Below are 26,241 nucleotides of genomic sequence, written 5' to 3'. Positions count from 1 at the left end.
ATACTGATCTCAACTCTCATTCACTGTTTTACAGTAAGCCTATCTGCTGTAATAAAATCCACTAAGAAGGCAGCTATGTAGAAGAGTATGTTCCACTATCATAGTTTAAAGTAGGCATAGTATGCCAGGGTACAAAAAAGCCTTGCTACAGCCTCTTCCTCAGTTCTGTGCCTGAGAACCACTGCTGTATATACATATATTTTTTTTGTATTAAACTGTTGAAGCTTTAAAAGCATATATAAAATGTATAAATTTAGATGTATAATAAAATGCATTGTTGACTATTTCAAGTGTGTACTTTTGAGAAAACATAATGTATTAGCAGAAAAAAATAGGTTTCCTTCTTTCTGCCTTACCTGTTTTCATATGATTGTCCTGATTCCTTTCTTCTACTACTTCTATGCTTACATTCTGCTTTTCCAAGAAAACACATTTCCCAAAGGTCATTTAATTGGATCTCATTGCCTGTAATATGGGAAATACTCAAGAGTAAAGAGATGCCCATGCTGATTTAAAAACGTACAGGAATTAAGGGTTTTGCCAGGCCTGTATATACTGGCTTGGAACCCTCGGATTCAAGTCATCCTCCTAAATAGTAGGCACAATAGGCATGCTGTGCCCCACCACTGTTTGTTACAGAGCTAGAATGCTCACTTAGCATGCAGAAGCCCTGGGTTCTATTCCTCAGTACCACACACACAGAAAAGGCTGGAAGTGGTGCTGTGGCTCAAGTGGCAGAGTGCGCTAGTCTTGAGAATGCCCCAAGACTGGCAAAAAGAAAAGTTGTTGAGTAGCTCAAATGGAGCCAGCCTAGACAGTCTTTTGGTGATGCTAAAATTATTAGAGAGAATCCTGTTTTCTCAAGAAAAAAAAACTTCCTCTTACAAGCAAGTGGCACATGCTCACAGATTCTGATCCTAACATTCTGACCCCTTAACTCTGAAAAATTGGCTAGAGGATAATTGGAATCACAAAAATTTCCTTCTGATGCTATTGTAGTAACTAAAAGAATTTATCCCACCTTTATATACTATACTAAGTTCAACATAGTTTAGTATTAATGCCAAGTAGCTCTACGGAGATGCTGCCATATATTGTTTCCAAACTCCAACAGCTTTGGGTTCTTCCTAATACCTCCTAATGTGACACAGATGTTCCTTTGGTTTCTTGTGTAAGGAACACCTAAGGTAATTACATGTTAAAGCTTAACAAAACACAGGAATGATGACATATTTACTGGCATTAAAACATATTTGCTGATATTAAAAGTTATTAGGTGTAAATAAGCCTAAGCACATGCAGTTATATATTGGAATGAACATACACAAGTGGCTAGGAACAATAGTTTACCAAACACTTACTGCGAATCAGGAATATTCCTTTTCTAATCTTCAGAATGAGCCATCAAAGAATTTCCCCATTCTATGAGGAAACTGAAAATCACTTAGGGGGAAGTGATGAGAACTGAATTTGTGTGACTTAACAGGCTAAAGTTAAGGCTTCAGGTAGATGCATACCATGTTCATGAAGAAAACATGCATCAGAAAACTACACCTGAAAAATAATGGTGACTGAACATGAAAACTTAAGAAACTCTGAAAATAGATACAAGGCATTACCTTAACTGCATTTCACACTGTGAGATATATAGCAAATGTTAGAAAAGTCTGGACTCAAATGAATAAGAAATTTAGCAGTTAAAAAATTATTTTACTTTCAACTTCCCATCCCTAACTAACACAATATACTTTTATAATAATTAAAAAATATATCTGTCAAAGATTTGAAACTTTTTCTAGTGAAATATATAAAAAGTTCAAGGAGTCAAGAATCCCAAACTAAGTTTATATATAAAAAAATGCTTAATATGAATGAGTTCACGATTCACTCTCATCAATGTCTTTATCAGGATCTTGCTCAGCAGCCTCTTTTTCCTGTTGTTGTTTCTTCCAAAGTTTGGCCATAGCCAGAAGCTTGAGGTTAGGTTGGTTGGCAGCATCTTCTGGAAAGATGTAGTCATAGTATTCTTCCCAGCCTGCATCAGACTGAAGAAATAAAAAGGTAAGTGGATGAAATATGTAGGTTTTAGGCAAAGTGGAGAGTTTTTTCTGGAAAACCTAAAGTTTAACATTAATGGTGTTCACTTTACAAAATATTAAAAATAAAGGCCAACTGAAGAATAAAGTGCCATTTGACTTGTGTAACTACAGCTCACTGACCCCTTAGGACATGGTGGAAGCAAACAGAAAATCTAAACACAGGTCTTCTATAGGCAGCCAAAAGAATCTCCCTTTTGCAACCTTATTTTTTTTTTTTTACTTAGTAGCATTTATTCAGTAGCAAAGTAATAAATATATGCATTATTCAAACTTGCCTGTACATTCTCATCTCCAAAAGATCACTGACTTTAATTCTAAATACTGCCCTAAATGGATGGGTAACCTTTTTCAGCCAAAGTTCATTTGGAAATTTACCCTTGTAAGACCATACAAAATTATCAACACAGACAGCTAGCTACAGTCAGGTGAAGGCAAGCATGTATGTCCTGTCACGTACCAAATGATTGTGAGGGACTTAAGATTAGATGCTCTCCACCACTGCCATAAAGAGGTCCTTGCCGTCATTCTAGCTTCCACTCTCCCTTGACTTATAAAAACAGCCTACTGAAAAGGTATCTTCCAATATCAGTCCCTTAAGTTCTGTGAAAAGCTAGCATTCTGGGACTGTGCGGTGGTTCATGCCTGTAATCCTAGCTACTAAGGAGGCTGTGATCTGAGGATCAAGGTTCAAAGCCAGCCTGGGCACTAAAGTCTGTGAGACTTATTTTCAGTTAACCACCAGAAAACTGGAAGTGGCGTTGTGGCTCAAGAGGTAGGGTGGTAGCTTTGACCTGAAGAGCTCAAGAACAATGCCCAGGCCCAGAGCTTAAGTCCCAAAATAGACAAAAAAGAAAGACTAGCATTTTGGTCCTATCTTTTTTTTTTTGTTGCTGTTGCAAAAAGCCTTCAGTGATACCCACCACATTCCTTCCAGTGTCATACAAATCCCCAGGCTTGGCTCTTCTCTAAATGTTCGTTCATTTCTCTCCATATTGACTTCCTGCTTACTGTTCTATAACTATTAATTAATGTTTCCTAAGTAGCTAGATAGTAATTAACTTATTCCAGAATTTCATTCTAGGAAGTACATATACCACTTAAAAACACACCTATAATTCTAGCTATTTGGGAGGCTGAGATATGAGGATCATGGTTTGAAGCAAAAAAGTCCCCATGAGACTCATCGAATTAACCACTCAAAAACTGGAAGTGGCAGTGGCTCAAGTGGTAGGTAGCAAGGTAGCACAAAGAGGCTCATGGGTAGCATCCAGGCCGAGTTCAAGCCCCACAACCAACCCCCCCCCCCAAAAAACATAACAAAGCCCCCACAAAATTCAGTCCATTTCTAATTTCACCTGTGGTGTATAGTACCACGCTTCAGCTCTTACCCCATCATCAGTTTGGACCTTTCTTCTCTTCTTGACCTTCTCTGGCATGAGTTTGTCTACTCTCTCCTTATCTGATACTGTTCCAAATTCATCTTCAAAGCTTCTCCAAGATTCCAGTAGCATAAGTCTCTCTTCCTTTTCTTCACAGTTCCGCATAGTTTTGTTAGCCTCTTCATAAATCTGTCTGCATTTAGCCATACTTCCTTCTTTTCCTGAAGACAACTCAAACTGAGCAAAACTGATCCATACCTTCAAAAAAAAAAGAGCAAAATAGCCATGTCATCCATAAGACCACAATGCAGTATAATTCATAAAGTAAATTTCTACCCCATGACATCTAAATACGTGTTCATTACTAGTATCCCAAAGAATTTATCTGAACATATGCTTTCCCATAAGCAATAATGTAGCCTAATTCTATAATTAGGAGTCTGATATAGTCAAGCTTTTTTTCCACTTCTGTGACACTCAAGATATTCACATGCAATATAAACAATGACTGTATAAGCTTAACATTCTAAATGAGACTAAGAAAAACAAGATCTCCAAAAGCAAGGAAGACAGATATTTAACATAAACTTTAAAATATAGCATAACTTTTAGGACTGATGATTCCTGCAAAATCAAAGATAAACAAGGCACAGGATACCTTGACATGTTGTGTTCTCTGGAGTAATTGTCGGTAAAGATTTCGTGTTCTTTCAGTTTCTTCCTGCTCAATTTCAAAGTCAATGTATGATTTCCAAAGCACCTAAAAGCACAGCTTAATGGGTCAATCCTGACATTGAAATTAGTTAACAGCATTGAGGAGAAGCATGTTATAACTTACATCCAGGAACACAGACTTTTATTCCACAATTAACAGACTGCATGTGGATAAGCTTGCCAAAACTTAGCTAGACTTCGACAAGACAGAGGAAAAAAGACCCTAGATTCAGTTTTAAGTTCACTTCTGGAGTAAAAATGCTTCTCAAGAGTTGAAAAAGTTTGTCTAGTTTCCTAGGTACTTTCATGATCCTTCTATATACAATAACTTCTATAAGAAAATACATCATGTCAGCCACTACATATGTTTATACCTCCATTGCAAATTTTCTGTTAATCTGAGTTCAAATGAAAAGTGTTTAGGTATAGCCTGTCAGGGCACAAAGATGAATGGCCTGGGTACCTATAGAGTAGCAGTCCAGTGTAAAGGCTGAGATCAACAGAACCAGTAATACAGAAAGCCCCACCCTAGTATGGTCAATGAAGCCTGAAGCATAACATACAGTCTCCTGTTAACTTGCCTCTTGTGAGACTCAACTTGGTCTTAGCTGGCTGTAGTGTGGTGCCACCTTGTGGCTCCAGATTGTTTGTGCCTCCTAACTGGGCTCCATCTAGTCAAAACTATACTAGAATACAAGGATCTGCATTCACTACTCTCATTTCCCATTGTTCTACTGGAGCAGTTTCTGGCTCTTTGCCTGGTTTCTTCCCCATTCCCTTTCCCTTTCCTCTTTAATGAAGAGAATGAATCACTCCATTTTATCCTAATTCATCTTGTGTTTAACTGTGCTCTGGTCTACAAGTAGGCTGATTTTAAAGCTGACTTATCAGTTCTCCTTCCTCCCTTACAAATAGAAAAAAAAAAAGTTAATCAAAGAAGAGACTATAGGTAATGTGGATCATCTTTATACTCTGAAACACCAAACACACTTAAATGGTTATCTACAGGATACTATAGAACTGACCTCTGGCATGTCTAAGCGTGGCTGGCTGATAGCTAATTCATAGATTGCCCGGGCTCTCTCAATATCTCCAAGGATTGTCTCTAATTCTGCAAATTTAATCCATGAGGTACAATTTTCAGGTCCAAATTCCAAGAACTTTTCATAAAGCTTCCGGCATCTGTCAAATTCTCGAAGCTGCAGTTCCAATTCTATGTAGCCTTTAAATAATTTGTTCTTTGGGCATTTGCCTATGGAAGTTCCCTGGAAAAATAAAATGGCCAGACTATTGTGATACCTCAGTGGGTCCAACTTGTGAAACATTCTTAACCTGTCGTAGAAGCTGTTTTCTGCTGCAAAGTCAACATGAGAGGCCATTCAGTTGTTCTGTGGTGACATTTCTTTGGCTAACAAGGTAGCCTGTGGTCATTGGTACCTACTTAGCAAGAAATAGTATTCCAAAATTATACAGGAAATTATTTGGGGTTTTAAAACTGCTCATAATCCCTTAGGGGATACAGACACAGAAATCTTTGATCTTTGAGAATGCTCAAGGCTAGTGCTCTACTATTTGAGCCACAACACCAATTCCAGCTTTAAAACTTCTTTAAATGGGAAATAATCAAAGAATAAAACCTGACTTGCTGCCCACAGGCAGAAAATACCCTAACCTAGCTGAAGGAAAATTGTACTTAAAAAGTATTTGACACTATTAAGAAACCTTAGGACAAATTAAGAGGAAGCTATATCAAAATTTTTATACAGAATCAAATTATTAGTTCTCGCAAGGAGTAGCTCTAGATATTTCCAATGTTATCACCCAATGTTTTTTCAAAGGCTATATATTTTCTGACTTGTTTCAGGATATAAGGAAATATATTGTGAAGTAATGTACCTTCTAACTGGTGAATATAACTGTAACCCCTCTATTAATTACAATAAAAATATATGAAAAAAAAAAAGAAAATATATGCCTCTTCCTTTACTTTCTCTGGGACAGCATTCTGCCTTGTAGCCTAGGCTGTCCTCCTACCTAAGCCTTTCAAATATCAGTATTATGGACATGCTTAATCATGCCCTGGGCGCTGTTTTATCTATTTTGAGATGATAAACATGATGTGGACTATCCACAAAATGTAATACTGACAGTACAAATACCTGCTGTATTTTTTGTCAGTCCTGGTGTTTGAACTCAGGGCCTGAGTGCTGTCCCTGGGCTCTACCATTTGAGCTATAGCACCATTTCCAGCTTTTTCTATGTATATGATATAGAGGAAGCAAACCCGGGTCTTTGTGTATACCAGACAAGCACTTTACTACTAGGCCTAACTCCTGGCCCCTGCTGTTTCTTAAAATTATACAAATTTTAGGCATGAAAAATAAATTTCCTTTTTATAAAGCATACTTTTTTTTTTTAACTTACCAAAGCTCTTCTGGCAAATGGTAAATTTTTCTGCCTTATTTCAAACTGTGCATAATATAACCACATTTTGGCAAAGGTGAACTAGAAAACAAAAGCACAAAAACACCTAGTTTTAAAAGATTCATTTCAATTATATTTAAATTAATCAAAGGTCATTGGCAATTTGAATTCTCAGGAACTTCAGAATGAGATGACTATTTCCCAACAGTGCCATAATCTACTATTGTACTTCATGATACTGTATGCTGTACTTAGGAATAGTCTTTATTTTGTGAGTCAGTCAACATGTTTCCTGAGAGCAGGAAACATGTTTTTCTTATACTTGGAACCTGGCAGAAGTTGCCTCCCATCTCCAGGTAGGACAGTGTTAATCCATGTATGCATTTAGTTATCACTATACTGGTTTCTGTGCCCTACACATGCTATGTGTTCTTGCTTTCTCTTTCTACTCAGATTGTGTTTTTTTTTTTTTGGGGGGGGGGGGGGTTGGACTCCTGGCCTGGGCACTGTCCTTGGGCATTTATCAAGGCTAGTGCTCTACCACCTGAGCCACAGCACCACTTCTGGCTATTTCTGTGTATATGGTACCGTCTGTGTATATGGTACCGGGGAATTGAACCCAAGAAGGGGGTGGGGGGAATGGGGAGGGAGTGTTTTCATGCATGTTAGGCAAGCATTTTACCACTAGGCTCTCTACTCCTCTTGTGAATTTCTATATTATCTATACTACTATCTATGTTATTCATTTGTCACAACACAAATTGTCCTCTGAGATAAACCCAACTAATCTGTTTAGGGGCAAGGAGATTTCATTTGTTTTCCATGTGCCTAGTATATACTGGGAAATATAAAATCAGTACGTATTATTTCATTTCATTATTTCACAAACAACAGGATATTGATCCAGTTGAGACTGAACACTTTTGAGCAAGCATACCTTTTTATGAGGAATTAATTCCAAAGAGGCTTGATATACCTGTCTTGTCCTCTCGGGATCCTGTAGAAAGAAATTGTGAAAAAACATTGGGGCTTGTTATTAAAATTAATTTTTACTACTTTCTAGTTTTATGACTACTAGAAGAATGTGCAATCCCCAACATGGAATATGTTTTTCTCGATCTGTTACTTCCAAATGCAGATTTTGTTTATGATTAAAATGTATGAATTACCTTTAGTCTTCAAACTTTAAGAATTACCAACATGGCCATCAAATTCTGAGCACTTCTTTGTAGAAGGCCTTTTGCCTGACAGCAGAAAGATGTTTTATAGTCTCAGAATAATCAAGGGTAAATCTTTACCTATTTGTTGTACATAACCAATTTCTGAAAATGCCACTCTTATTTAATAAAAGCAAAATCTACAACCTGTGATTCTTAATGAGAAAGCCCACAAATTGTTAAATGATATACAAGGGCGACTTCACTATCTTTCACATTAAAATGAAATGGGTGTTGTGCCTCAAGGTTTCAAACACACAACAAACACCTTACATGTGTCTCTAACAGCACACCAACAATTTAAAATATAGAGTTTCTGTAACTATACGACTAAATTAAAACCAATTATCTTTGTTTAAAGGACTCTAACACCTGCTATCCACAGCAGAGAAGCTGTGAGTAGAGGGGAAAAGAAATAGTAAGTGCCAATATGTAATTTAAATTTTATTTTTAACCTTTGCCTCCAATTCTTCATAGAGTGCATAGTTGATCCAAAGATATATGTAGCGCTTCCAGTGCCTCTTCTCCTGAATGGGTGGGACATTGGCAATAGCTCTCTCGTAAACCTCTCGCACTGTTTCAGCTTCTGCATCACTTTCTACCAAGCGCAAGTAATCAAACCATGCATCATAATTGTGTGGATTAGCCTAGAAAAACAAGTCGATGAATCAACTTAAAAAATCTATACTTGCCAGGCTTTGTGAGATTAAAGAAGGCATCAGACTACCATTCTACATTTTATTAACTCATTTTGAAACATCATTCTTAAAATCAAATAAAAGAAATATAGAGGACACACTATTGACTAGTTACTCCACAGGAAAGCAAAATAACTACTCAAAAATGAGGCTCCCATTCTATTTGTATATTTTTCTACATGACTGCATCACTGTATATATAGTAAAACTACAATGGCATTACACAATACTAAAGCCTGTTCTTTGCTTGGTTTATTCCAAGCCTGGAACTTGGGGTCTACTGCTTCAGTTCATTAGTGCCGAGATTATAAAGTGGTACCATCATATCTTGCAAAACCCAACTTTTCATTTCACACTAATTTATTGTGAATACATCTTGCTGACTTATTAACTCATTTAACTCCATAGAGTTATATCCCTGGAGCTTGTAATTAATCTGACTAAGCTATACTTAACAGAATAGTGAAGGAAAATGCTATTATCCTAAATTGAATCACACAGCTTTCATTAAGCAGTTAAAGGACAATGATGAGCAAAATAAGACTTCGAATCAAACTCTGACTTTTCCCTCATTTTTCAAGATTTGAGCCTAAATACAGTATTACAGATTGAACTCACCCTTGTGCTCTACCATTTGAAGTATACCTTGACTCTTCTGTTTTTATTTTTATTCGTTTTTTAAAAATATGGTCTGACAAGCTGTGATCCTTCTATCTCCTCCTCTTTTTTGTGAGATGTTTTTGAGACAAGTGTCTTGCTATTAATACCAGGCTGGCTTCACACTCTTGATCTTCCTTCATCAGCCTCTCACGTATTGCAATTTTAGGCATGAGGCACAGTGCCTAGATTTGGGGGGAGAGGGGCTTGTGTCTCCCTGTGTAATGCATTTTGGCCTTTAACTTGTTGTCTTCTTGAGTTCTGGGATTACAGACATGAGCCACCAAGCCTGGCTCTACTTCACATTTCATTTGGTCAAATGCCACAGCACATAGTCAGCAGCCAAAAAAGGACTTCCCACAAGTGAGCTGCTAAGTAGTTTGCTTGCCTTTTCTACCAGTCATTTACTCCAACTAGACTGAAATAGATACCAATTCGTCCTAAGACACATCAAAAGAACAATCACTAATGGTAATGGTCTAAGTAGCTGTTACCTGTGTCCTTATAGCTAGCATTGATTAGCACATCTCAGTTATCTGCAGTTTACCTCCTAGACTCACCTTTACTTCCTCTTCATATTGGAATCTCCGTTTGCTTACGATGATATCTTCAATACCCCTCCTGTCACCAAACTTCTTCTCAAAGATGGTATAGTTTTTGAAGAGGTCCTGGGCCTCGTGTTTTGGAATTCTATCTAAGGCATACTTGTAGATGACTCGAACCCTTTCAAACTAAACAAAGATGATTACCTTCAACACCATGATGTTCTCATTCTAGCCAGAGCTTGAAGAGTAACTGTGATATAAATTACCTCAAATTAGATTTTGAGACCTCAAATACTGAAGATATTTCTGTCAGAAAGAACTGATACTCTAACTCTAAGCTCTACATTTAACATTGTCTGCCTAAAATTTCTAGGACCAAAATTGAACTTCTGTTTTTTTTTTTTCCCCACCATCCAACTTGGAACATCTTTTTTTTTTTTTTTCTCCTAGTCAGACCTGGGGCTTGAACTCAGTCTGAGTACTGTCCCTAGGCTTTTCTCAAGGCTAGCACTTTACCGCTTGAATCACAGCACCACTTCAGGATTTTTCTATGTATGTGGTACTGAAGAATCAAACCTGGGTCTTTGTGCATGGTAGGCAAGCACTCTACTACCAAGCCACACTCCCAGCTCTGAACATTGTCATTTCTTAACAGGCAATACTTTCAGTCACATATTTGCTCTCACCTAAAGCACAGAGTCACCTGTTTTCTCATTTCCCACATTTACTACTCCATCAAGCCCTGCTATCTCCACCTTTCAACACAGCCCTTTCTATTCTCTTCCTCTCCCTGCCAACCCATCTCCATTCCTAACTAGAAAATTTCAAAATTTGACCCACTGACCTCTCAGATTCAAATTTTGCCACTCTCTTCCTGATATATTCTCCATAAATTGGCCAGATGATCTCTTAAATATAAATCACATTCAGTTACTTCCTTTCTACAACAGAATCTGAAATCCCCATCATTATAACACCCCATTACATAACTCCTTGTGTTAAGACTTTGACCTATCTCTCTGAAGTCTATGCAAATTTATGCTGATAGTCTTATGCTAACTCACAAATAAATAGACTTCTTTGGGCATAGTCTGTTTTCATTCTAAATTATGTTTTCTGTTCATAGTCTTTTATAGATTTCCTACTTCGGATGCCAAATGACTCAAGTTACAGATGTTCAGATTTAAAGGCTTAATTTTTTTCAAACCTATAAGTACTCAGCTCCCAATCTGGATCTCCACAACATGAACATGCTGTTCTCTGTATGACAGTTTTCGTATTTTGAAAACATTTTCCTTAAACATAAGAAAAACAAGGAAACAAATTCTTCTGTGTATAAGTGTGATCTTTCCTAAGTTGTTTAGTAATATAATCAAGTCCATGAACTATACTTACTTCTTTCTGGTTTTCTTCAAATTTGGCAAATGCAACATAAAGGTGTTCATCCATATGTTCATCTCCAAAGAACTCAACAGCTCTCTCATACACTTTCCGTGCATGGGCAAAATAAGCATGCTTTTCTTCAAATCGGGCATATTTGATCCAGTTCTTCACATCCGGGTGCACAAGAACAAGTGCAGGAGAATTAAGGGAATACCAGGAGGGGAAACATCACCAAAATAAAATAAAATAAAATAATATATGTATATGTATGTATATATATATATATATATATATATATATATATATATATATATATATGGGCCAGGAGTTTGGCCTAGTGGTAGAGTGCTTGTCTAGCATGCATGAAGACCCAGGTTTGATTCCTCAGTACCACATACACAGGAAAAAAAAGCTGGAAGTGGTGCTAAGGCTCATGTGGTAGAGCTCCAGCGTTAAGAAAGTCCAAGGACAGTGCTCCAGTCCCTGAGCTCAAACCCAGGACTGGCCAAAAAAAAACCAGGGGGAGAGGGGGGCTGGGCATTGATGATTCACACCTATAATCTTAGCTATCCAGAAGGCTGAGATCTAAGAATCCAGGTTTAAAGTCGGGCAAGAGAGATAAATCATTAAACACTTGTCTTGAATTAACTAGCAAAATACTGAAAGAAGTTTGGCTCAAGTGGTAGAGTAGCAACCTTGAACAGAAAAAGCTAAGCAAGTACTCAAAGCTCCAAATCTAAGTCCCAGTACTGGCACCAAAGGAAAAACGGGATTGTAACTGGGTAGTAGGGCTCTTGCTTGGAATGTCAGTGGGATGGGCTCAATTCTCACCTTGAAAAAGCCAGGCCTGATGGCTTACACACATGAAATACTACTTACTCAAAAGACTATTTGGGAGGACTTCAAGGCCAGCCCGAGTAAAAACGTCATATGACCTCATTTCATTGTAGAGTATCTGGGCTGTTTCCATAGTTAGGTTTTTGTGAATAGTGCAGCAGTGAACATGGATGTACAAGTGTCTTTTTTTTTTTTTTGCCAGTCCTGGGCTTGAGCTCAGGGCCTGAGCACTGTCCTTGGACTTTCTCAAGGCTAGCACTTTACCACTTGAGCCTCAGCACCACTTCCGGCTTTTTGCTATGTATGTGGGGTACCGAGGAATCGAACCCGGGTCTTCATGCATGCTAGGCAAGCACTCTACCACTAGGCCAAACTCCCGGACCCCAAGTGTCTTTATTCTGGCTTGTGATGTTTTGGGTAGATGTCCAGGAGTGGTATGGCTGGGTTGTAGGGAGAAACTGTGTTTAGTTTTTTTGAGGGATTTCCAGACTGCTGTCCAAGGGGTTTTACTTTCCACCAAAACTGCAATAGGTTTCCTTTTTCTTCTCTTCCCTGCATTTGTTGTTCAAATTCATGATGTTGGCCAATCTAACTGGGGTGAGATGAGATCTCAGAGTTAATTTGGATTTGTATTTCCTTTATGCCTAGGGGTCTTGAGCACTTCAAAGACAAAGTTCTGACTTGCCACTTCTTTTTTTTTTTTTTTACCAGTCCTGGGCTTGAGCTCAGGGCCTGAGCACTGTCCTTGGACTTTCTCAAGGCTAGAGCTCTACCACTTGAGCCTCAGCACCACTTCTGGCTTTTTTTCTATATGTGGTACCGAGGAATCGAACCCGGGTCTTCATGCATGCTAGGCAAGCACTTTAACCACTAGGCCAAAGTCCCAGCCCAGCCACTTTATTTCTTAACAAAATGTAACTATTTTTTTTTTGCTGGACATGGGGCTTGCACTCTGGGCCTGGGCACTGTCCCTGAGCTCTTCAGCTCAAGGCTATTGCTCTACCTCTGGGCCTGGGCATTTTTCCTGAGCTCTTCAGCTCAGGGCTCCTGCCCTACCCTGGAGCCACAGTGCCACTTCCAGTTTTCTAGTGGTTAAGTGGAACTAAGAGTCTTAGGTCCTTTTGTGCCTGGGTTGGCTTTGAACCTTGATGCTCAGCCTCCTGAGTAGCTAGGATTATAGGTGTGACCCACAGTGCCTGGCTAGGATGTAACTACTCTTAATCCACTTTGCTTGAAGAAATTAATTCCCATAGTAGTAATACACTCAAATATGACAAAGATGTTAGCCAGGAGCATAGCCTAGTAGTACAGTGCTCACCTAGCATGCACAAAGCCTTGGGTTCAATTCCTTGGTACCACATACACAGAAAAAGCAAGAAGTGGTGCTGTGGCTCAAGTGGAAGAATGCTAGCCGTAAGCAAAAAGTGTCCAAGGATAGTCCCCAGGTTCTGAGGTCAAGTCCAGGTATGGCAATCAATCAATCAATCAATCAATAACACACATATACATATAATATGTATTTGTATATGGCAAAGATGTTAATTAAGAACACTATCTGAAGCTGCTTTACTGGGTCCAAATCCCACTTCTACCACTAGCAGAGACCTAGGTTAAGCTAAATAATTATTCATGACCCCATTTCCTAATCTGTGGAACAGACTAGATATTACACTGCAAAGTTTTCTAGAGGAATGACAGTATCTATAAAGAATTCAAAATAAGCTTGGCACACAATACTATAAAAGCTTTAAATAAGTGTGTGCGTGTGTGCGCACGCGCGTGCGCGCACATACAAAATAGGACTTGAACTCAGAGCCTGGGCACTTTTTTGCTCTGGGCCACCACTCTACCACTTAGCCACAGCTCCACTCCTGGATTTCTGCTGGTTAACTGGACATAAAAGTCTTACAGATTTGTCTGAAAGGATGGCTTTGAACTGGGATCCTTAGATCTTAGCCTCCTTACTGATTAGCTAGGATTGTAGACATAAGCTACTAGCACATGGCCATAAACTAATTTTAAAATAAGTAGTGATAACTTTAAATGAGCAGTGATAACTAAGAACATAAGATTCATTCCCATTATCTGCAGTACTCCACTGTAAGGAGGGGAGTGATACTGTTCAAAAAGAAATGTACTCATTACCTGACTTATGCAAATGTATCCCCTCAATATACCATCTTTATACTAACAATAAAAGTCATTGTATATGCTTAATTACTAAATATCTAACCCATACTCATAGGGAAAATACACATATACATTATCTCTCACATAGATTACCTCAAATCCTAAAAACAACTTTCTTTTTTAAGCAAGATGTGATTCAGAGGATTAGATGCCAGAATTGGGATTTAAATTCCATTTCACTGGCCCCACAACAGAAGATCCTTGACCCTCTGAGCATCACTGTAGGAGGCTGAGATGAGGTGAAGCTTTGCCCAATTGTTCACTGCTCAGTAGTACACATTCACAAGTGACTGAAAATGCTGCAACCATGATTTGGAGATTACAAATAAATTTTAACAATCATGTGAATTTGCAAATATGAGCTCTATGAGAACCACAAAGCTTCAGTTTCTAAAACAAGTTTCAGAAGTACCATTTTCTAATTTTTACAAATAGCCACTTTTTTAGGCAGTGTTAATGATCAAACCAGGGCCTCAGACATACCAGCGAAGTACTCTACAAATAAGAGGCAATACCTCTATCTGTACCATAGGTACTTTTATTATTGTGTGTGTTGGGAGGAGGGGGGTGGGGTGTCCGTCCCAGGGCTTGAACTCTGGGCCTGGGCATTGCCCCTGAGCTCTTCAGCTCAAGGCTAGCACTCTACCACTTGAGTCACAATGCCACTTCCAGTTTTCTGGTGGTTAATTGGAGACAAGTCTCAAGGACTTTTTGCCCTGGTTGGCTATGATCCTTGATCCTCAGATCTCAGCCTCCTAAGTAGCTAGGATTACAGGTGTGAACCTGTTTTTTTAATCTTATTTTTAAAAAGAGAATACTAAGGCTCAAAGGAGTTAAATGACTTGTGGAGTCAGTTGTTTGCTTTTGAGCTGGTAAAGAAGTTTGAATTCAGAGGCTTGTGCCTTTCCTCCGTTTTTCCACTCATAGCTAGAGCTCTAACACTTGATCTGTGCCTACAGCCCTCAAGTCATCAAATAGTACACTAATGACAATGTTTACTAGTGAATAGTAAACCCCTGGATGAAGAAAAATAACAACGCTAATGATCAGTACAGACCTCAGAAAAGCATGACTGGCAGTAACAGCCAGGCTCTTACTGTTTTCCAAAAGATATAGCACTGATGCCAAAATGGAAATAAACACAAAATCTTGCTGAAAGGGACTCAACTACTGAGACCATACATTTTCATCCTATGTTCCTAAAAAATAAATGAGAAACTGATGAAATCTGTATACATCTACAACTATGTGTCCTGACCCAACATCTCTAAGGGAGGAAGAAGAACCAGGACAACGGAACCACCCAAGTTTTGTCCAAAGGATATATCGTTCATAAATGGTACGTGCCCGCTCCACTTCTTTGTATCTCAACTCAAAGTTAATATAGGAGTGCCAGGCTTGCTCCTCAGGCTGCCATTCCATCCAGCGTTCAAACACCTGCCGGGCACCAGCAATGTTCCCCAACATCTCCTCCATATACGTGTACTTGTACCTTGAACAAAATCAGTAATACCTGCTGTAGTCATAATGACTTAGGGAGTAAATGATTTGTGGCAATTTACACGGCTTCCTTTGTTATATGAGAAAAATTTAAAAATTACCTTTCCTGAAGGTTAAATCAAACATGTTTCCTATTAAAATATAAATCTGAAGGAATAATGAAACATGGGGAAGCATATATTTTCTTAAAATTGTCCATTTCAACAAAAAAAGTGCTAATGCAAATGATTGCAACAATAAGACTAATTCAATCACATGATTAATAAACAGTAAGATTATGACATAGACATAGGACATTAAAAACATTTATAGCATATTTAAAGTATATTTAAAGATGCAATGTTAAATATAAACAACTGCCTACTATGTAAAAAAAACAAACACATAAAAGCTGTTCGATTACAGCAAAAACTTACCAGAACTGGTTGACTCGTGGCAGTGTTGTTATAGCACGGTCCCAGATGTTTCGGGCATGATTGACCTGGCGATTCTTCATTTCCATCTCTGCATACTTCAGCCAGAGTGTAATATTTCGATAGTCTACATCTAAAGCACGCTCGTATATGGATCGAGCCCTAAGAAAACAAGTTTCAGGAAGCATTGAAAGCAGTACACATAGCATTTGAAGCACGTATTTCAAACTGTCTTTAATGTGCTGTATTTTTTTTTTTTTTTTTTTTTGCCAGTCCTGGGCTTGAGCTCAGGGCCTGAGCACTGTCCTTGGACTTTCTCAAGGCTAGAGCTCTACCACTTGAGCCTCAGCACCACTTCCGGCTTTTTTCTATATGTAGTACCGAGGAATCGAACCCGGGTCTTCATGCATGCTAGGCAAGCACTTAAACCACTAGGCCAAACTCTCGGCCCCTGTAGAGGTTCTTTCTGCCATGCTTCCAAGACTGTCTTTCCACAGTGTCCCTCAAAAAAACAAAACAAAACAACCCCCCCCTCCAAAAACCAAAAACCTTAGGGTTCCCCAGAAACCAGAGCTCAAAATGACTGCCAAAGGCACAATCTTTTACTTGTGCTTTCCCTTTTTCTGTTAACATAAAATATCTTTATATTCAAAATTAAATTCTTAGCAATTTCACCTTTGAATTTCCTTTAGACTTTCTTCCCATTGTGCGTATTTTATCCAGTTGCTAATTACAGTTCTGTTTTTTCTTATGTTATCTTCAAAAGTCTGAAAAAAGGTAAAAAAGGCAATGTTAAGGGGAAAATATTAAAATCACCTCACTTTCTATTATAAGTCTAATAATAACAAAAGTCTTGAGAAATAATACACAGAACATTTTCTCAACATAATAAAGGCCTTTAATGACAAATCCACAGCCAACATTCTACTTAATGTTGATAAATTAAAACCATTTCCTCTAAAATCAGGAACAAGTTAAGGATGTTTACTTTCTCCTCTTCAAAATATTACTGGAGGGGCTGGGAATATGGCTTAGTGGTAAAGTGCTTGCCTAGCATTCCTGGGTTCAATTACTCAATACCACGTAAAGAGAAAAAGCTGGAAGTGGTCTATGACTCGAGTGGTAGAGAAATAATCTTGGCAAAAGCAGCTTAGAAGCAGTGAGCAGGCCCTGAGTTCAAGCCCAGGACTGGCAAAAATGAACAAACAAAATCCAACAAAACACTGCAATTTTCTAGCAAAAGTAGTAAGGCAAAAGAAAGACATAAAATGGATCCAAATAGCACAGGAAGACCTAATTGCAGATAACATGATCCTGTATTTAAAGAACTCTATAAACTCCTCCCCTAAGCTACTATAGCTGATTAGAAATGTTGGCAAAGGAAATGGCTCTGTGGCTTAAGTGGTACTAACTAGCCTTGTGCTGAAGAGCTCAGGGACAACGCTCAGGCCCAGAGTTCAAGCCCTATGACAGACCAAAAAAAAAAAAAAAAAGTCATTCCAAAAAGGGCTTACTGGGTTCTCAAACCAAGAGCTTTTAACACTGTGACAAAGGTAGTAGTTCTCCATAGGAGGCAGTAGTCACTAGATTGTAGTGCTGTTTTCCAGAGGAAATATACTGTAATAATAATACAAATATTATAATACAAATACAAAAAACGTTGACAAAGTAGTGGAGTACAAATTCAAAAAAAAAAAAAAATCAGGAGCTTTCCTGTATGCCAACAAGGAGATCAGGACTGAAATCAAGAAAGCGACTCCATTTGCAACAGTCTCAAAAAAAAAAAAATCCTTAGGAATTAACCTCATCAAGGATGCAACAAGAACCTCTATAATGGAAACTAAAATATTTAAAGGAGGAAACTGAAGAAGACATAAACAAGTGGAAACATCTCCCATGCTCCTGAATTGCCATGAAAATGGCAACGCTGCCTAAAACAATCTGCAACTTCAATGCCATATTAATCAAAATCCCATCATTCTTCCCATTAGAAAAAAAAAGCCAAAAATTTTTATGGAACAAAAGGCCTTGAATCACAAAACCATCTAGAACAGAGAAGATAGTGCTGGAGACATAACAATACCCAACTTCAAACTCCACTATCAAGTTATAGTCATGAAAACAGCTTGTAACAGAAGACCCAGAAATATACCTACAGACTTACAGCCACAAATGTAAGCTGGAAGAAAGACAGCCTGTTTGACAAATGATACTGGAGAAAATGACCAACCACATACAGAAAACTAAAACTGAATAAAAAGTGGATCTGTATCTATCACCTTGTACCAATATCAATTCAAAATGGATCCAAGACCTCAATGTGTAACTTGAAACCATGAAACTATTACAGGAAGGAATAGGAGACACATTGGGATTTCTTGGCACAGGGAGGAACTCTCTGAATAAAGATACAAAAGCATGGCAAATCAAAGAATGTCTTGAAAAATAGAATTGCGTTAAATTAAAAGGTTTCTGCTTGGCAACAGGCATAGCTTAACAAGCTAAAATGATAGCATACAGAACAGCAAATTTTGCCAGCTATACATCAAACAACGGCCTAATACACAGAATATACACAAGGCTTAAAAAACTAAATCATTGCCGGATGCCAGTAGCTCATGTCTATAATACTAGCTACTCAGGAGGTTAAGATTCAAGGATCACAGTCTGAAGCCAGAATGGGCAGGAAAGTCTGTGAAACTATCTCCAACCACCAGAAAACCACAAGTGGCACTGTGGCTCAGAGTGGTAGAGCACTAGCCTCGCGCAACAGAGCTCAGGGACAGTGTCCCTAAAACAGCTAACCAAAATAAAAAACCCTACTAAACCTTAAAAAATCAACAACCAATTAATAAACGGTTAATGAGTTAACTAGAGATTTGGCAGAAGTAAAAATGGCTACCAAACATGAAGAATGCTCAACATCTCTGGCCATAAATAAAATACAAATCAATATTGAGAGTCCAACTTCACTCCAATTAGAATATAGGAATACAAAAACAATAACAGATGCTGGCAAGGATGTGGGTGGGAAAAAGGGAGCCCTAATATATTGTTGCTGGGAATGTAACTTTGTTCAACTACTCTGGAGGTTCCTCAAAAACAAATAGGGGCCCCGGAGTATGGCCTAATGGTAGTACTTGCCTAGCATGCACGAACACCTGGGTTCAATCCCTTCGTATGACATACACAGAAAAAGCCAGATGTGGTGCTGTGGCAAGTGACAGCTCTAGCCTTGAGCAAAAAAATGCCCAAGGACAGTGCCCAGGCCCTGAGTTCAAGCCCCAGGAGTGGCAAAAAAAAAAAAGAAAGAAAAGAAAAATGAGTTTGATAAAAGTGTATACAAATTTATGAAATGAAATACTAGATTTAGTGAAGAACTCAGTGTGATCCCTTAGAAAATCTAAATCACACTTCAACAAAATGAACACTAAGAAATAGGTCCTTGAAAGGGTCAGAGAGTGGGGTAGACAAATGAAGAGAAAAAAGAAGGGAGCATGCTGTCTGAAATTCAATGCATATCCTACACAAGTAAGAAAAAGAAGGGGAAGGTAGGATGGAAGGGATGGATGAGAATGCTGCATGGAGTGACACTGATGAAGATGCACTGTACTCAAACTGCTTTGGTGAATGGCAACTCCTTTGTACAACTATTAAAAGATAATGATGATTAAAAACAAGTACTAAGAAAGTTACTTTGTTCTTGTTTAAGAGAAATTACATCCTGGAGTCCTTGAGGAATAAGAAATTCCCTATTCAAAGTTATACTAGTTGTTACATGCAAACCAAATAAACACTTGATGGCGAATTTGTTCAGTTTTTCCTGCTGCCCTTGACAACTGATACTTTAATAAACACTATTCCTGTTCCCAAAAGAAAACATTTTTGAATGTTACCCTTAAGACCTCTCAGTAATTCTCAAAATGTCATACATAACTCACTGGGAATAATGAAGAAATAGGAACAGCCAGATTAGTGGTTTAAAATACTACTACACAGGAAGAGCAGTGAACAAATTCATTTATGCTATTCAGTTATATACCATATGGAAAATAAAGGGGTGGGAGGGGAAAAGTGGGGGAAAGTAAAGGAAAAGCGAATTGTCAAAAAAAGAAATGTTTTAATTATTTAACTTATAAAATGCTAACCTTTCTGTATAATACCTTAATAACAATAAAATTATATTTTAAAAATAATCTCAGATCCCAATGGCTCCCTTCATGATTTTCCTCTAAGCACTAACTCCTACAAAAGATGGTGGTACAGACAGAAATGCATGATGGCACCTCCTTACCAGGTGTACCTCTCTTTCAAGTGCCAATGATTCCATCTGCGACTCTTCCACCAATCTGTGACTCAACACCAAAAATTATAGCATGGGACCATTTGTGACATTTACATATTTAAGCAAAATACACTTATCTGGTAACTAAATGTTGCATTACTTATGTAGCTAGAAATGTTAACCTCACTGTATCTTACAAAAGTAAAGAACACTTCAAATACTGATGAATTATTGACAATAAACTAAAAGTTATCACATTAACTCACCTTCCTTTTCCTTAGCTTGTAATCATTTAATTCTTCTTCATCTGTGATCTTCTGTTGAGGTGGAGGTGGAAGAAGCTCAAGCTCTCGTTCTTTAGCTTCTCTTAAGAGTTGTTCAGCAGTTATCTGTACTTCAGCTGGAGCTTTGTTTTTTACCTTTTAAGAGAGAAGACATTTCTTCATACAAGTGAATTTATTTGCAAACAGGAAATAGTTAAAACTACAGTGAAGTCCAGAATATCCAGTCACCAAACTTGAGGTACTAGATGATCTACTATTTATTAGGTAGTACTCCTCCCCCCCCCCACTCCCTTGAAATGTCAATGGTAGGATGTTAGTAAACAATACTGTACAAACAAAATCTTTGCTAGGCACCAGAGGCTCAATGCCCGTAATCATGGCTATTCAAAAGGCTGAGATAGGGGCCAGGAGTTTGGCCTAGTGGTTAAAGTGCTTGCCTAGCATGCATGAAGACCCGGGTTCGATTCCTCGGTACCACATACATAGAAAAAAGCCGGAAGTGGTGCTGAGGCTCAAGTGGTAGAGCTCTAGCCTTGAGAAAGTCCAAGGACAGTGCTCAGGCCCTGAGCTCAAGCCCAGGACTGGCAAAAAAAAAAAAGGCTGAGATACAAGGATTGCAGTTTGGAACCAGCTCAGGCAAGAAAGTCCTTGAGACTCTTCCCTCCAGCTAACCACCAAAAAAACTGGAGGCAGGGCTGTGGCTCAAGTGGTCTAGCACTAGTCATGAGTACAGACCAGCACCCAGGCCCCTTGAGAACAAAGTGGAGAGGGAGATTTTGAATTCAAATGGAAAACTGAACTTCTTTATTTTACTAATAAATGTTTTTTTAAATTTGAATGAAAATTACATGTATGTATTTACAGAGACACAGTTTTGCCCTCAAGCTTAATTTAAAATATACTAATTAAAATTTCAGTGACAGTGAAAGTCAATTTTAACAATCAAACACATTTCAAAGGAAGGGAGGCGGGACAGGGAGGGGAAGAGAAACATAAACAGATCTGTCTACTTTGGTAGTGTGCTTTACACAAATTTAAACGTTTTTTAAGACGTGAACTTTCTAACTGTAATTAAAGATCTCCTCTTATACCACAGTTGCTATTTCTTGAGACAAAAAAAAATTTACATTATCTATTTCATACATGGAACCTATTACCAAACCAAGAGTAAAAGTATCAAGAGGAAAAAAGGCGAGAAGGGCAAGTTTTTCCATTTTGGCATTATAATATCTACTACAGAATTATACTTATTTCAATAACCTGTTGGATGATTTGATCTTTATGACATTTAAAATTAATCTTAAATTATTCTCATTACACTGTAATCTTCTTGGGGTCTTAAAAGACTTGTGCTGCCCAATACTGTAGTTTAAGTCACATGTGGTGAGACCAAGTTGAGATGAACTGTGTTGGAAAGTACACAATGTTCTTTTAAGACTTCCTAAGAAACTTTCAGAACGAATAAACATTAAAATATATTTGGACACACTGGAATAAATTCTACCACTAAAATTAACACTTTTTTTTCCCTTTGCTTTTTAAATGTGGTTAACAAGCTTGAATTACATATGTGCTAGCATTCTACTTCTATCTGAACCACTGGCATCCAAAAGAAGTGTGTCTGATGGCTTACTAGTTTTGCAAAGAGGATTTCACTGTGGTATCTTCACACGTGTAAACAACCCTCTTAACCTCACCTGCTGTCACTCTCCCTACTTAAATTTCAACAGGTTCTGCGCTACATAAACTACCATGTGCGTATGCATGTTAAGAAACGTTATTTAATGCCACGCATGGAGACATGATAATAATAGCACGCAGGGCTTTATATGCAGCACCTATAAATACATCTAAATGGAAATGCGAATATGAGGTGGCGGCTCATACCCTGGTAATCTCAACACTGGAAGGTTTAAGAGCTTCAGGTCAGCCTGAGCTGTTACACAGTAGCTCAATTAAAAAAAAAAAGCTAAACAAGTAAATAAATGAAGGAAGGGAGGAAAGGAGAAGAGGGAGGGAGGCGGGAGCCGAGAGGGGGTGTGTGTGGGAGGGATGGAGTGTGTGGGAAGGAAGACAGGCAGGAAGAAGAGGTAAGACTAGGACCAAGGCCTGCCCACTGGGGAGGGTATCGAACCGGGGTCGGAACCAAGACAATACAACTCTTGCTTCAGTTACACCACCACTCCAACACCCGTGTTCCGCTTCCATGCTCTGAGCTCCTCAGTGTTCGCATCCCGGCCTCAGTCACTTCCTCAGAGAGATTCACGACAAGACGCACACGACCCCCCGCCCCCCGCCCCGTCCAGCGCGTATTCACGTCGGGGCCACGGCCCGTGGCCCGGTCTACTGCTAACAAGACGACCCACGTTGGGGCCTGGCCCAGCGCATCCGTGCTGAGCCGACCCCACTCCCCCGCTGATACATCAGCACACCGCGTCGGAGCGGAACGCAGGCCAGCCGCGCTCGCAGGGGACGAGGTCCCCGCGGCCCGCCTCCCCCGCAAGCGGCTTCCCCTTCCCCTCGGCCCCGGCCGAGCTAGCCGCTCGCACGGACGGACGCCAGCTTCCGCCCGGGACACACGGAGGCCGCGCTCGGGGAAGCCTCTCGCCCGGGCCCCCTTCGCACGAGAAGGTAGACCGGGTCGCTTACCTTGGCCACTTTAGGGATACGCTGCTTCCCGGCCGCGGTGGAGGCCGCCATGTCTGCAGGAGGAGACCCCCAAAACCTACCGCAGAGCTCGCCGACGCGACGAAGATTTTTTTTTTCCCCCCAACCCCGCCACAACAAACCGAGCCCCGGAAACGGAACTCGACGGCTGACTTTTGACCTCCACGCACGCTCCGTGACGTAGACGGCGCCGTTTCCGTAGTAACCGCCTGCGCGTCCTTCTTCCTTGGACAGTGGGCGGGGCGCGGCGGTTCGGCGGAGCGGAGAGGTGAGTGGCGCCGGCAGGGTTGCGGAACCCGGGTATAGGACCCCCCCCCCCCAACACAAGGGCGCATCCTGGGTCTGGTTCGGGGACTGGGGCGACCCTGTGAGGACGGGAAGGTGGTCGAGCTGTGACACCCTGGAAGGGAGTTAGTAGCGACCTGGAATCTATCCGCCGACCGGGAAGCGACCATTCCTGCGTGCCTACGGGTGGGAGTTGCGGGGCTCCGAGGCTGCCGGGCGCAGCGTGCCCTGCTGGAAGGCCCTTGCCTCCACCTCCCCCACACCCCCGCGTCTGGGGTCCAGATGGTGGTGTCCGGACCAGGAACGCCCAGGCGTGGGATTTAAATGAACCCAAGTAGTCTTTGAGGCCAGCTGCGAGGCACACCGAGAAAATGAACCCACAAGCCTAAGAAGCCGCCCGACCAAGTGGTAAGACACGCGTGTAAGTCGTTCTCGTACGCGTGAGTGTGCCCTGGGACTTACATTCTATGCTATATCCACCCACCTAGCCATCTAAGGTCGAGCAGTCTATGTAAAATACTGGATAATACGTAACTTGCCTTCAAATATATACATGTATATATATATGTATGTGTACATATGTGTATATTGTTTTCAAATATATATACATGTATGTGTATATATATGTGTGTATATATATATATATATATATATAAATTAAGGGGCGTTGTAGGCCCCAGCCAAACTGAATGGACGCTAGTGAGACATTTCCCAAAGATTTCCTTTATCCCTCTCACCCCACCGTCTCTCACTGTCCACACCCCGTACCACCACCTTGGCACATTGTTCACCATCGACGAAGTCACGTCGACAAATCTTCACGGGGTGTCACAGCTTATGTTAGGGTTTAGTCTCCTAAAAATTCTTTACACCCTAAGGATGCCCCTCTCCCTCCCCAAACCTGTCAATACTGGTTTTATTACCTCCATAGTTTTGCCTTAAAAGGAAATATATATATGTATATATACATATAGACATACATGGTTTAGGATTTCATATGTTATCTAGTCATTTCAGACTGGTTTCTTTCACTTGGTAATATAGGTTTCGTTCCCCTTGCCTTGGAGGAGAAAGGGTGAGGGGAAGGAAGGGGGAGAGAGAGTGAAGAGGGCAGGAGATACTGGTTGATTGAATGTGGGCTGATGCTTGGCCAAACACTCTACCACTTCAGCAGGCCCCAGCCCTGTGCGTGCGTATGTGTATGTATCCCCCCCCCCCATAGGGTCTGGCTAGCACTTTTTGCCAAGGATAGTGTCAGACCATTATTCTTTTATGAGACTGTAGATGAGAACCACCACATCCAGCTTATTTTTGGAGCTAGGGTCTAACTTTTGTCAGGACTGGCTTCCTATCACTGCTACTTAAGTAGCTGCAATTACAGATGTGTACCACCACACACACCTGACCCCTCTTCCATGTTTCTTAATGACATCATAGCTCACTAGTTAAGAGAGTTCCTCAGCTTTAAAGACTTTTTGGTATTTGGTTTTTATGAATACACATTTACACAAATACTGATTTCAAGATTTTAATGCAGCTTTCTAAAACTGAAATTGATTAGAAACAATATCAAAATATTTACCATAGCTCTTTTATCACTAGATGACTTAAATGTTTTAAATCATCTTATTTTCCCAAAGTTAAATGAGTCAAATTCATTTTTATATATATCACTTGCAGAAAGAGAAGTCACATAGCAATTAAAATAAAAAATGTTTTAGTTAAGTGACTCCCCTTGTAATTTTAATCCTAAGCAATCAATTTATCAAATAAGTAATTGGTTGTCTCTAGTCTAGGCTCAAAAATTCAAACACCTTAAAGTACTTCTAATCCTTTTTTTTTTTTTTGCCAGGCCTGGGCTTGAGCTCAGGGCCTGAGCACTGTCCTTGGACTTTCGCAAGGTTAGAGCTCTACCACTTGAGCCTCAGCACCACTTCTGGCTTTGTTCTATGCATGTGGTACCAAGGAACCGAACCCAGGCCTTCGTGCATGCTAGGCAAGCACTTTAACCACTAGGCCAAACTCCAGTCCCCGAGTACTTCTGATCTTGATTCTCCTATCTCACATGTTTTTTTCCTTACTATTTAGTAATTCCTTTTGCCCTTCTTGTTTTCTTTTCTTTTTTTTATTTGCAGTGTTGTTGATTGAACCCTGGACATTGCACATGCTAGACAAACATAGAGTTGAATAGCTGCCCAGTGGACATGTCCCTTTGAAAAGAAACTTTGCAACCCCTAACCTACAGGCTCTAATGTTACTGATAAGAAAGAGTCTTCCATATGTCTTGTTTTTATTTTTTCTCCAGTTGCTTCAGGATTTTCTCTTCATATTGGGGTTTTGTAGGTTTACTTTTATTTTTTATTTTCCTTTTCACAACTGAAGATCAATTCTGAAAATTGTTTGCCATTATTTTCAAGCATTTCACTTATTCTCTGTAATTTTTTTTCTTCTTCTTCTTCCTTTTTTTTTTTTTTTTTTTTTTTGCCCCAGTCCGGAGCTTGAACTCGGGCTTAGGCACTGTCCCTGACTCTCTGAGTGCTCAAGGCCAGCTAGCACTCTATATTACTTGAGCCACAGCACTACTTCTGGCTTTTCCTGTTTATGTGGTACTGAGGTATTGAACCCAGGACTTCATGCATGCTAGGCAAGCAAATCTACCACTAA

General features: G+C 39.6%; 2 protein-coding genes across 4 annotated transcripts in view; one reads left to right on the top strand and one right to left on the bottom strand.

Annotated features, from left to right (window-relative positions):
• Positions 1–4: 4 nt before the first annotated feature.
• On the bottom strand, positions 5–23,390 carry Crnkl1 (crooked neck pre-mRNA splicing factor 1). 2 transcript variants are annotated; one of them, XR_016538578.1, is made up of 15 exons: positions 23,275–23,390; positions 20,608–20,760; positions 16,732–16,823; positions 16,060–16,218; positions 15,469–15,635; positions 11,129–11,307; positions 9,749–9,919; positions 8,289–8,480; positions 7,554–7,613; positions 6,617–6,697; positions 5,218–5,457; positions 4,137–4,238; positions 3,488–3,736; positions 1,362–2,045; positions 5–465 (listed from the first exon to the last, which is right to left on the bottom strand). XR_016538578.1 is itself a non-coding variant. In XM_090351927.1 (14 exons), exons 1-14 carry the CDS (start codon positions 23,323–23,325, stop codon positions 1,878–1,880), a joined length of 2,064 nt encoding a protein of 687 aa, XP_090208053.1. In that variant the 5' UTR covers positions 23,326–23,390; the 3' UTR covers positions 5–1,877. The 2 variants fall into 2 exon arrangements, 1 of the variants encoding a protein (XP_090208053.1); XM_090351927.1 differs by having other exon boundaries at positions 5–2,045.
• Positions 23,391–23,427: 37 nt separating this feature from the next.
• Cfap61 (cilia and flagella associated protein 61) overlaps positions 23,428–26,241 on the top strand; it is a 242,416-nt gene continuing 239,602 nt past the window's right edge. The window contains exon 1 of one of the 2 annotated variants that reach the window (XM_090351924.1): positions 23,428–23,560. The gene's annotated coding sequence lies outside the window, so the exon portion shown is untranslated. Of the gene's footprint in view, positions 23,561–23,756; positions 23,986–26,241 lie in introns of those variants that run through there. The other variant, XM_090351925.1, reaches the window with a different exon arrangement.

This window comes from Megascapheus bottae, chromosome 18 (assembly GCF_031878675.1).
Source record: "Megascapheus bottae isolate mThoBot1 chromosome 18, mThoBot2.hap1, whole genome shotgun sequence".
In the NCBI taxonomy this organism is placed as follows: domain Eukaryota; kingdom Metazoa; phylum Chordata; class Mammalia; order Rodentia; family Geomyidae; genus Megascapheus; species Megascapheus bottae.
This window is presented reverse-complemented; position numbering and strand designations above follow the sequence as displayed.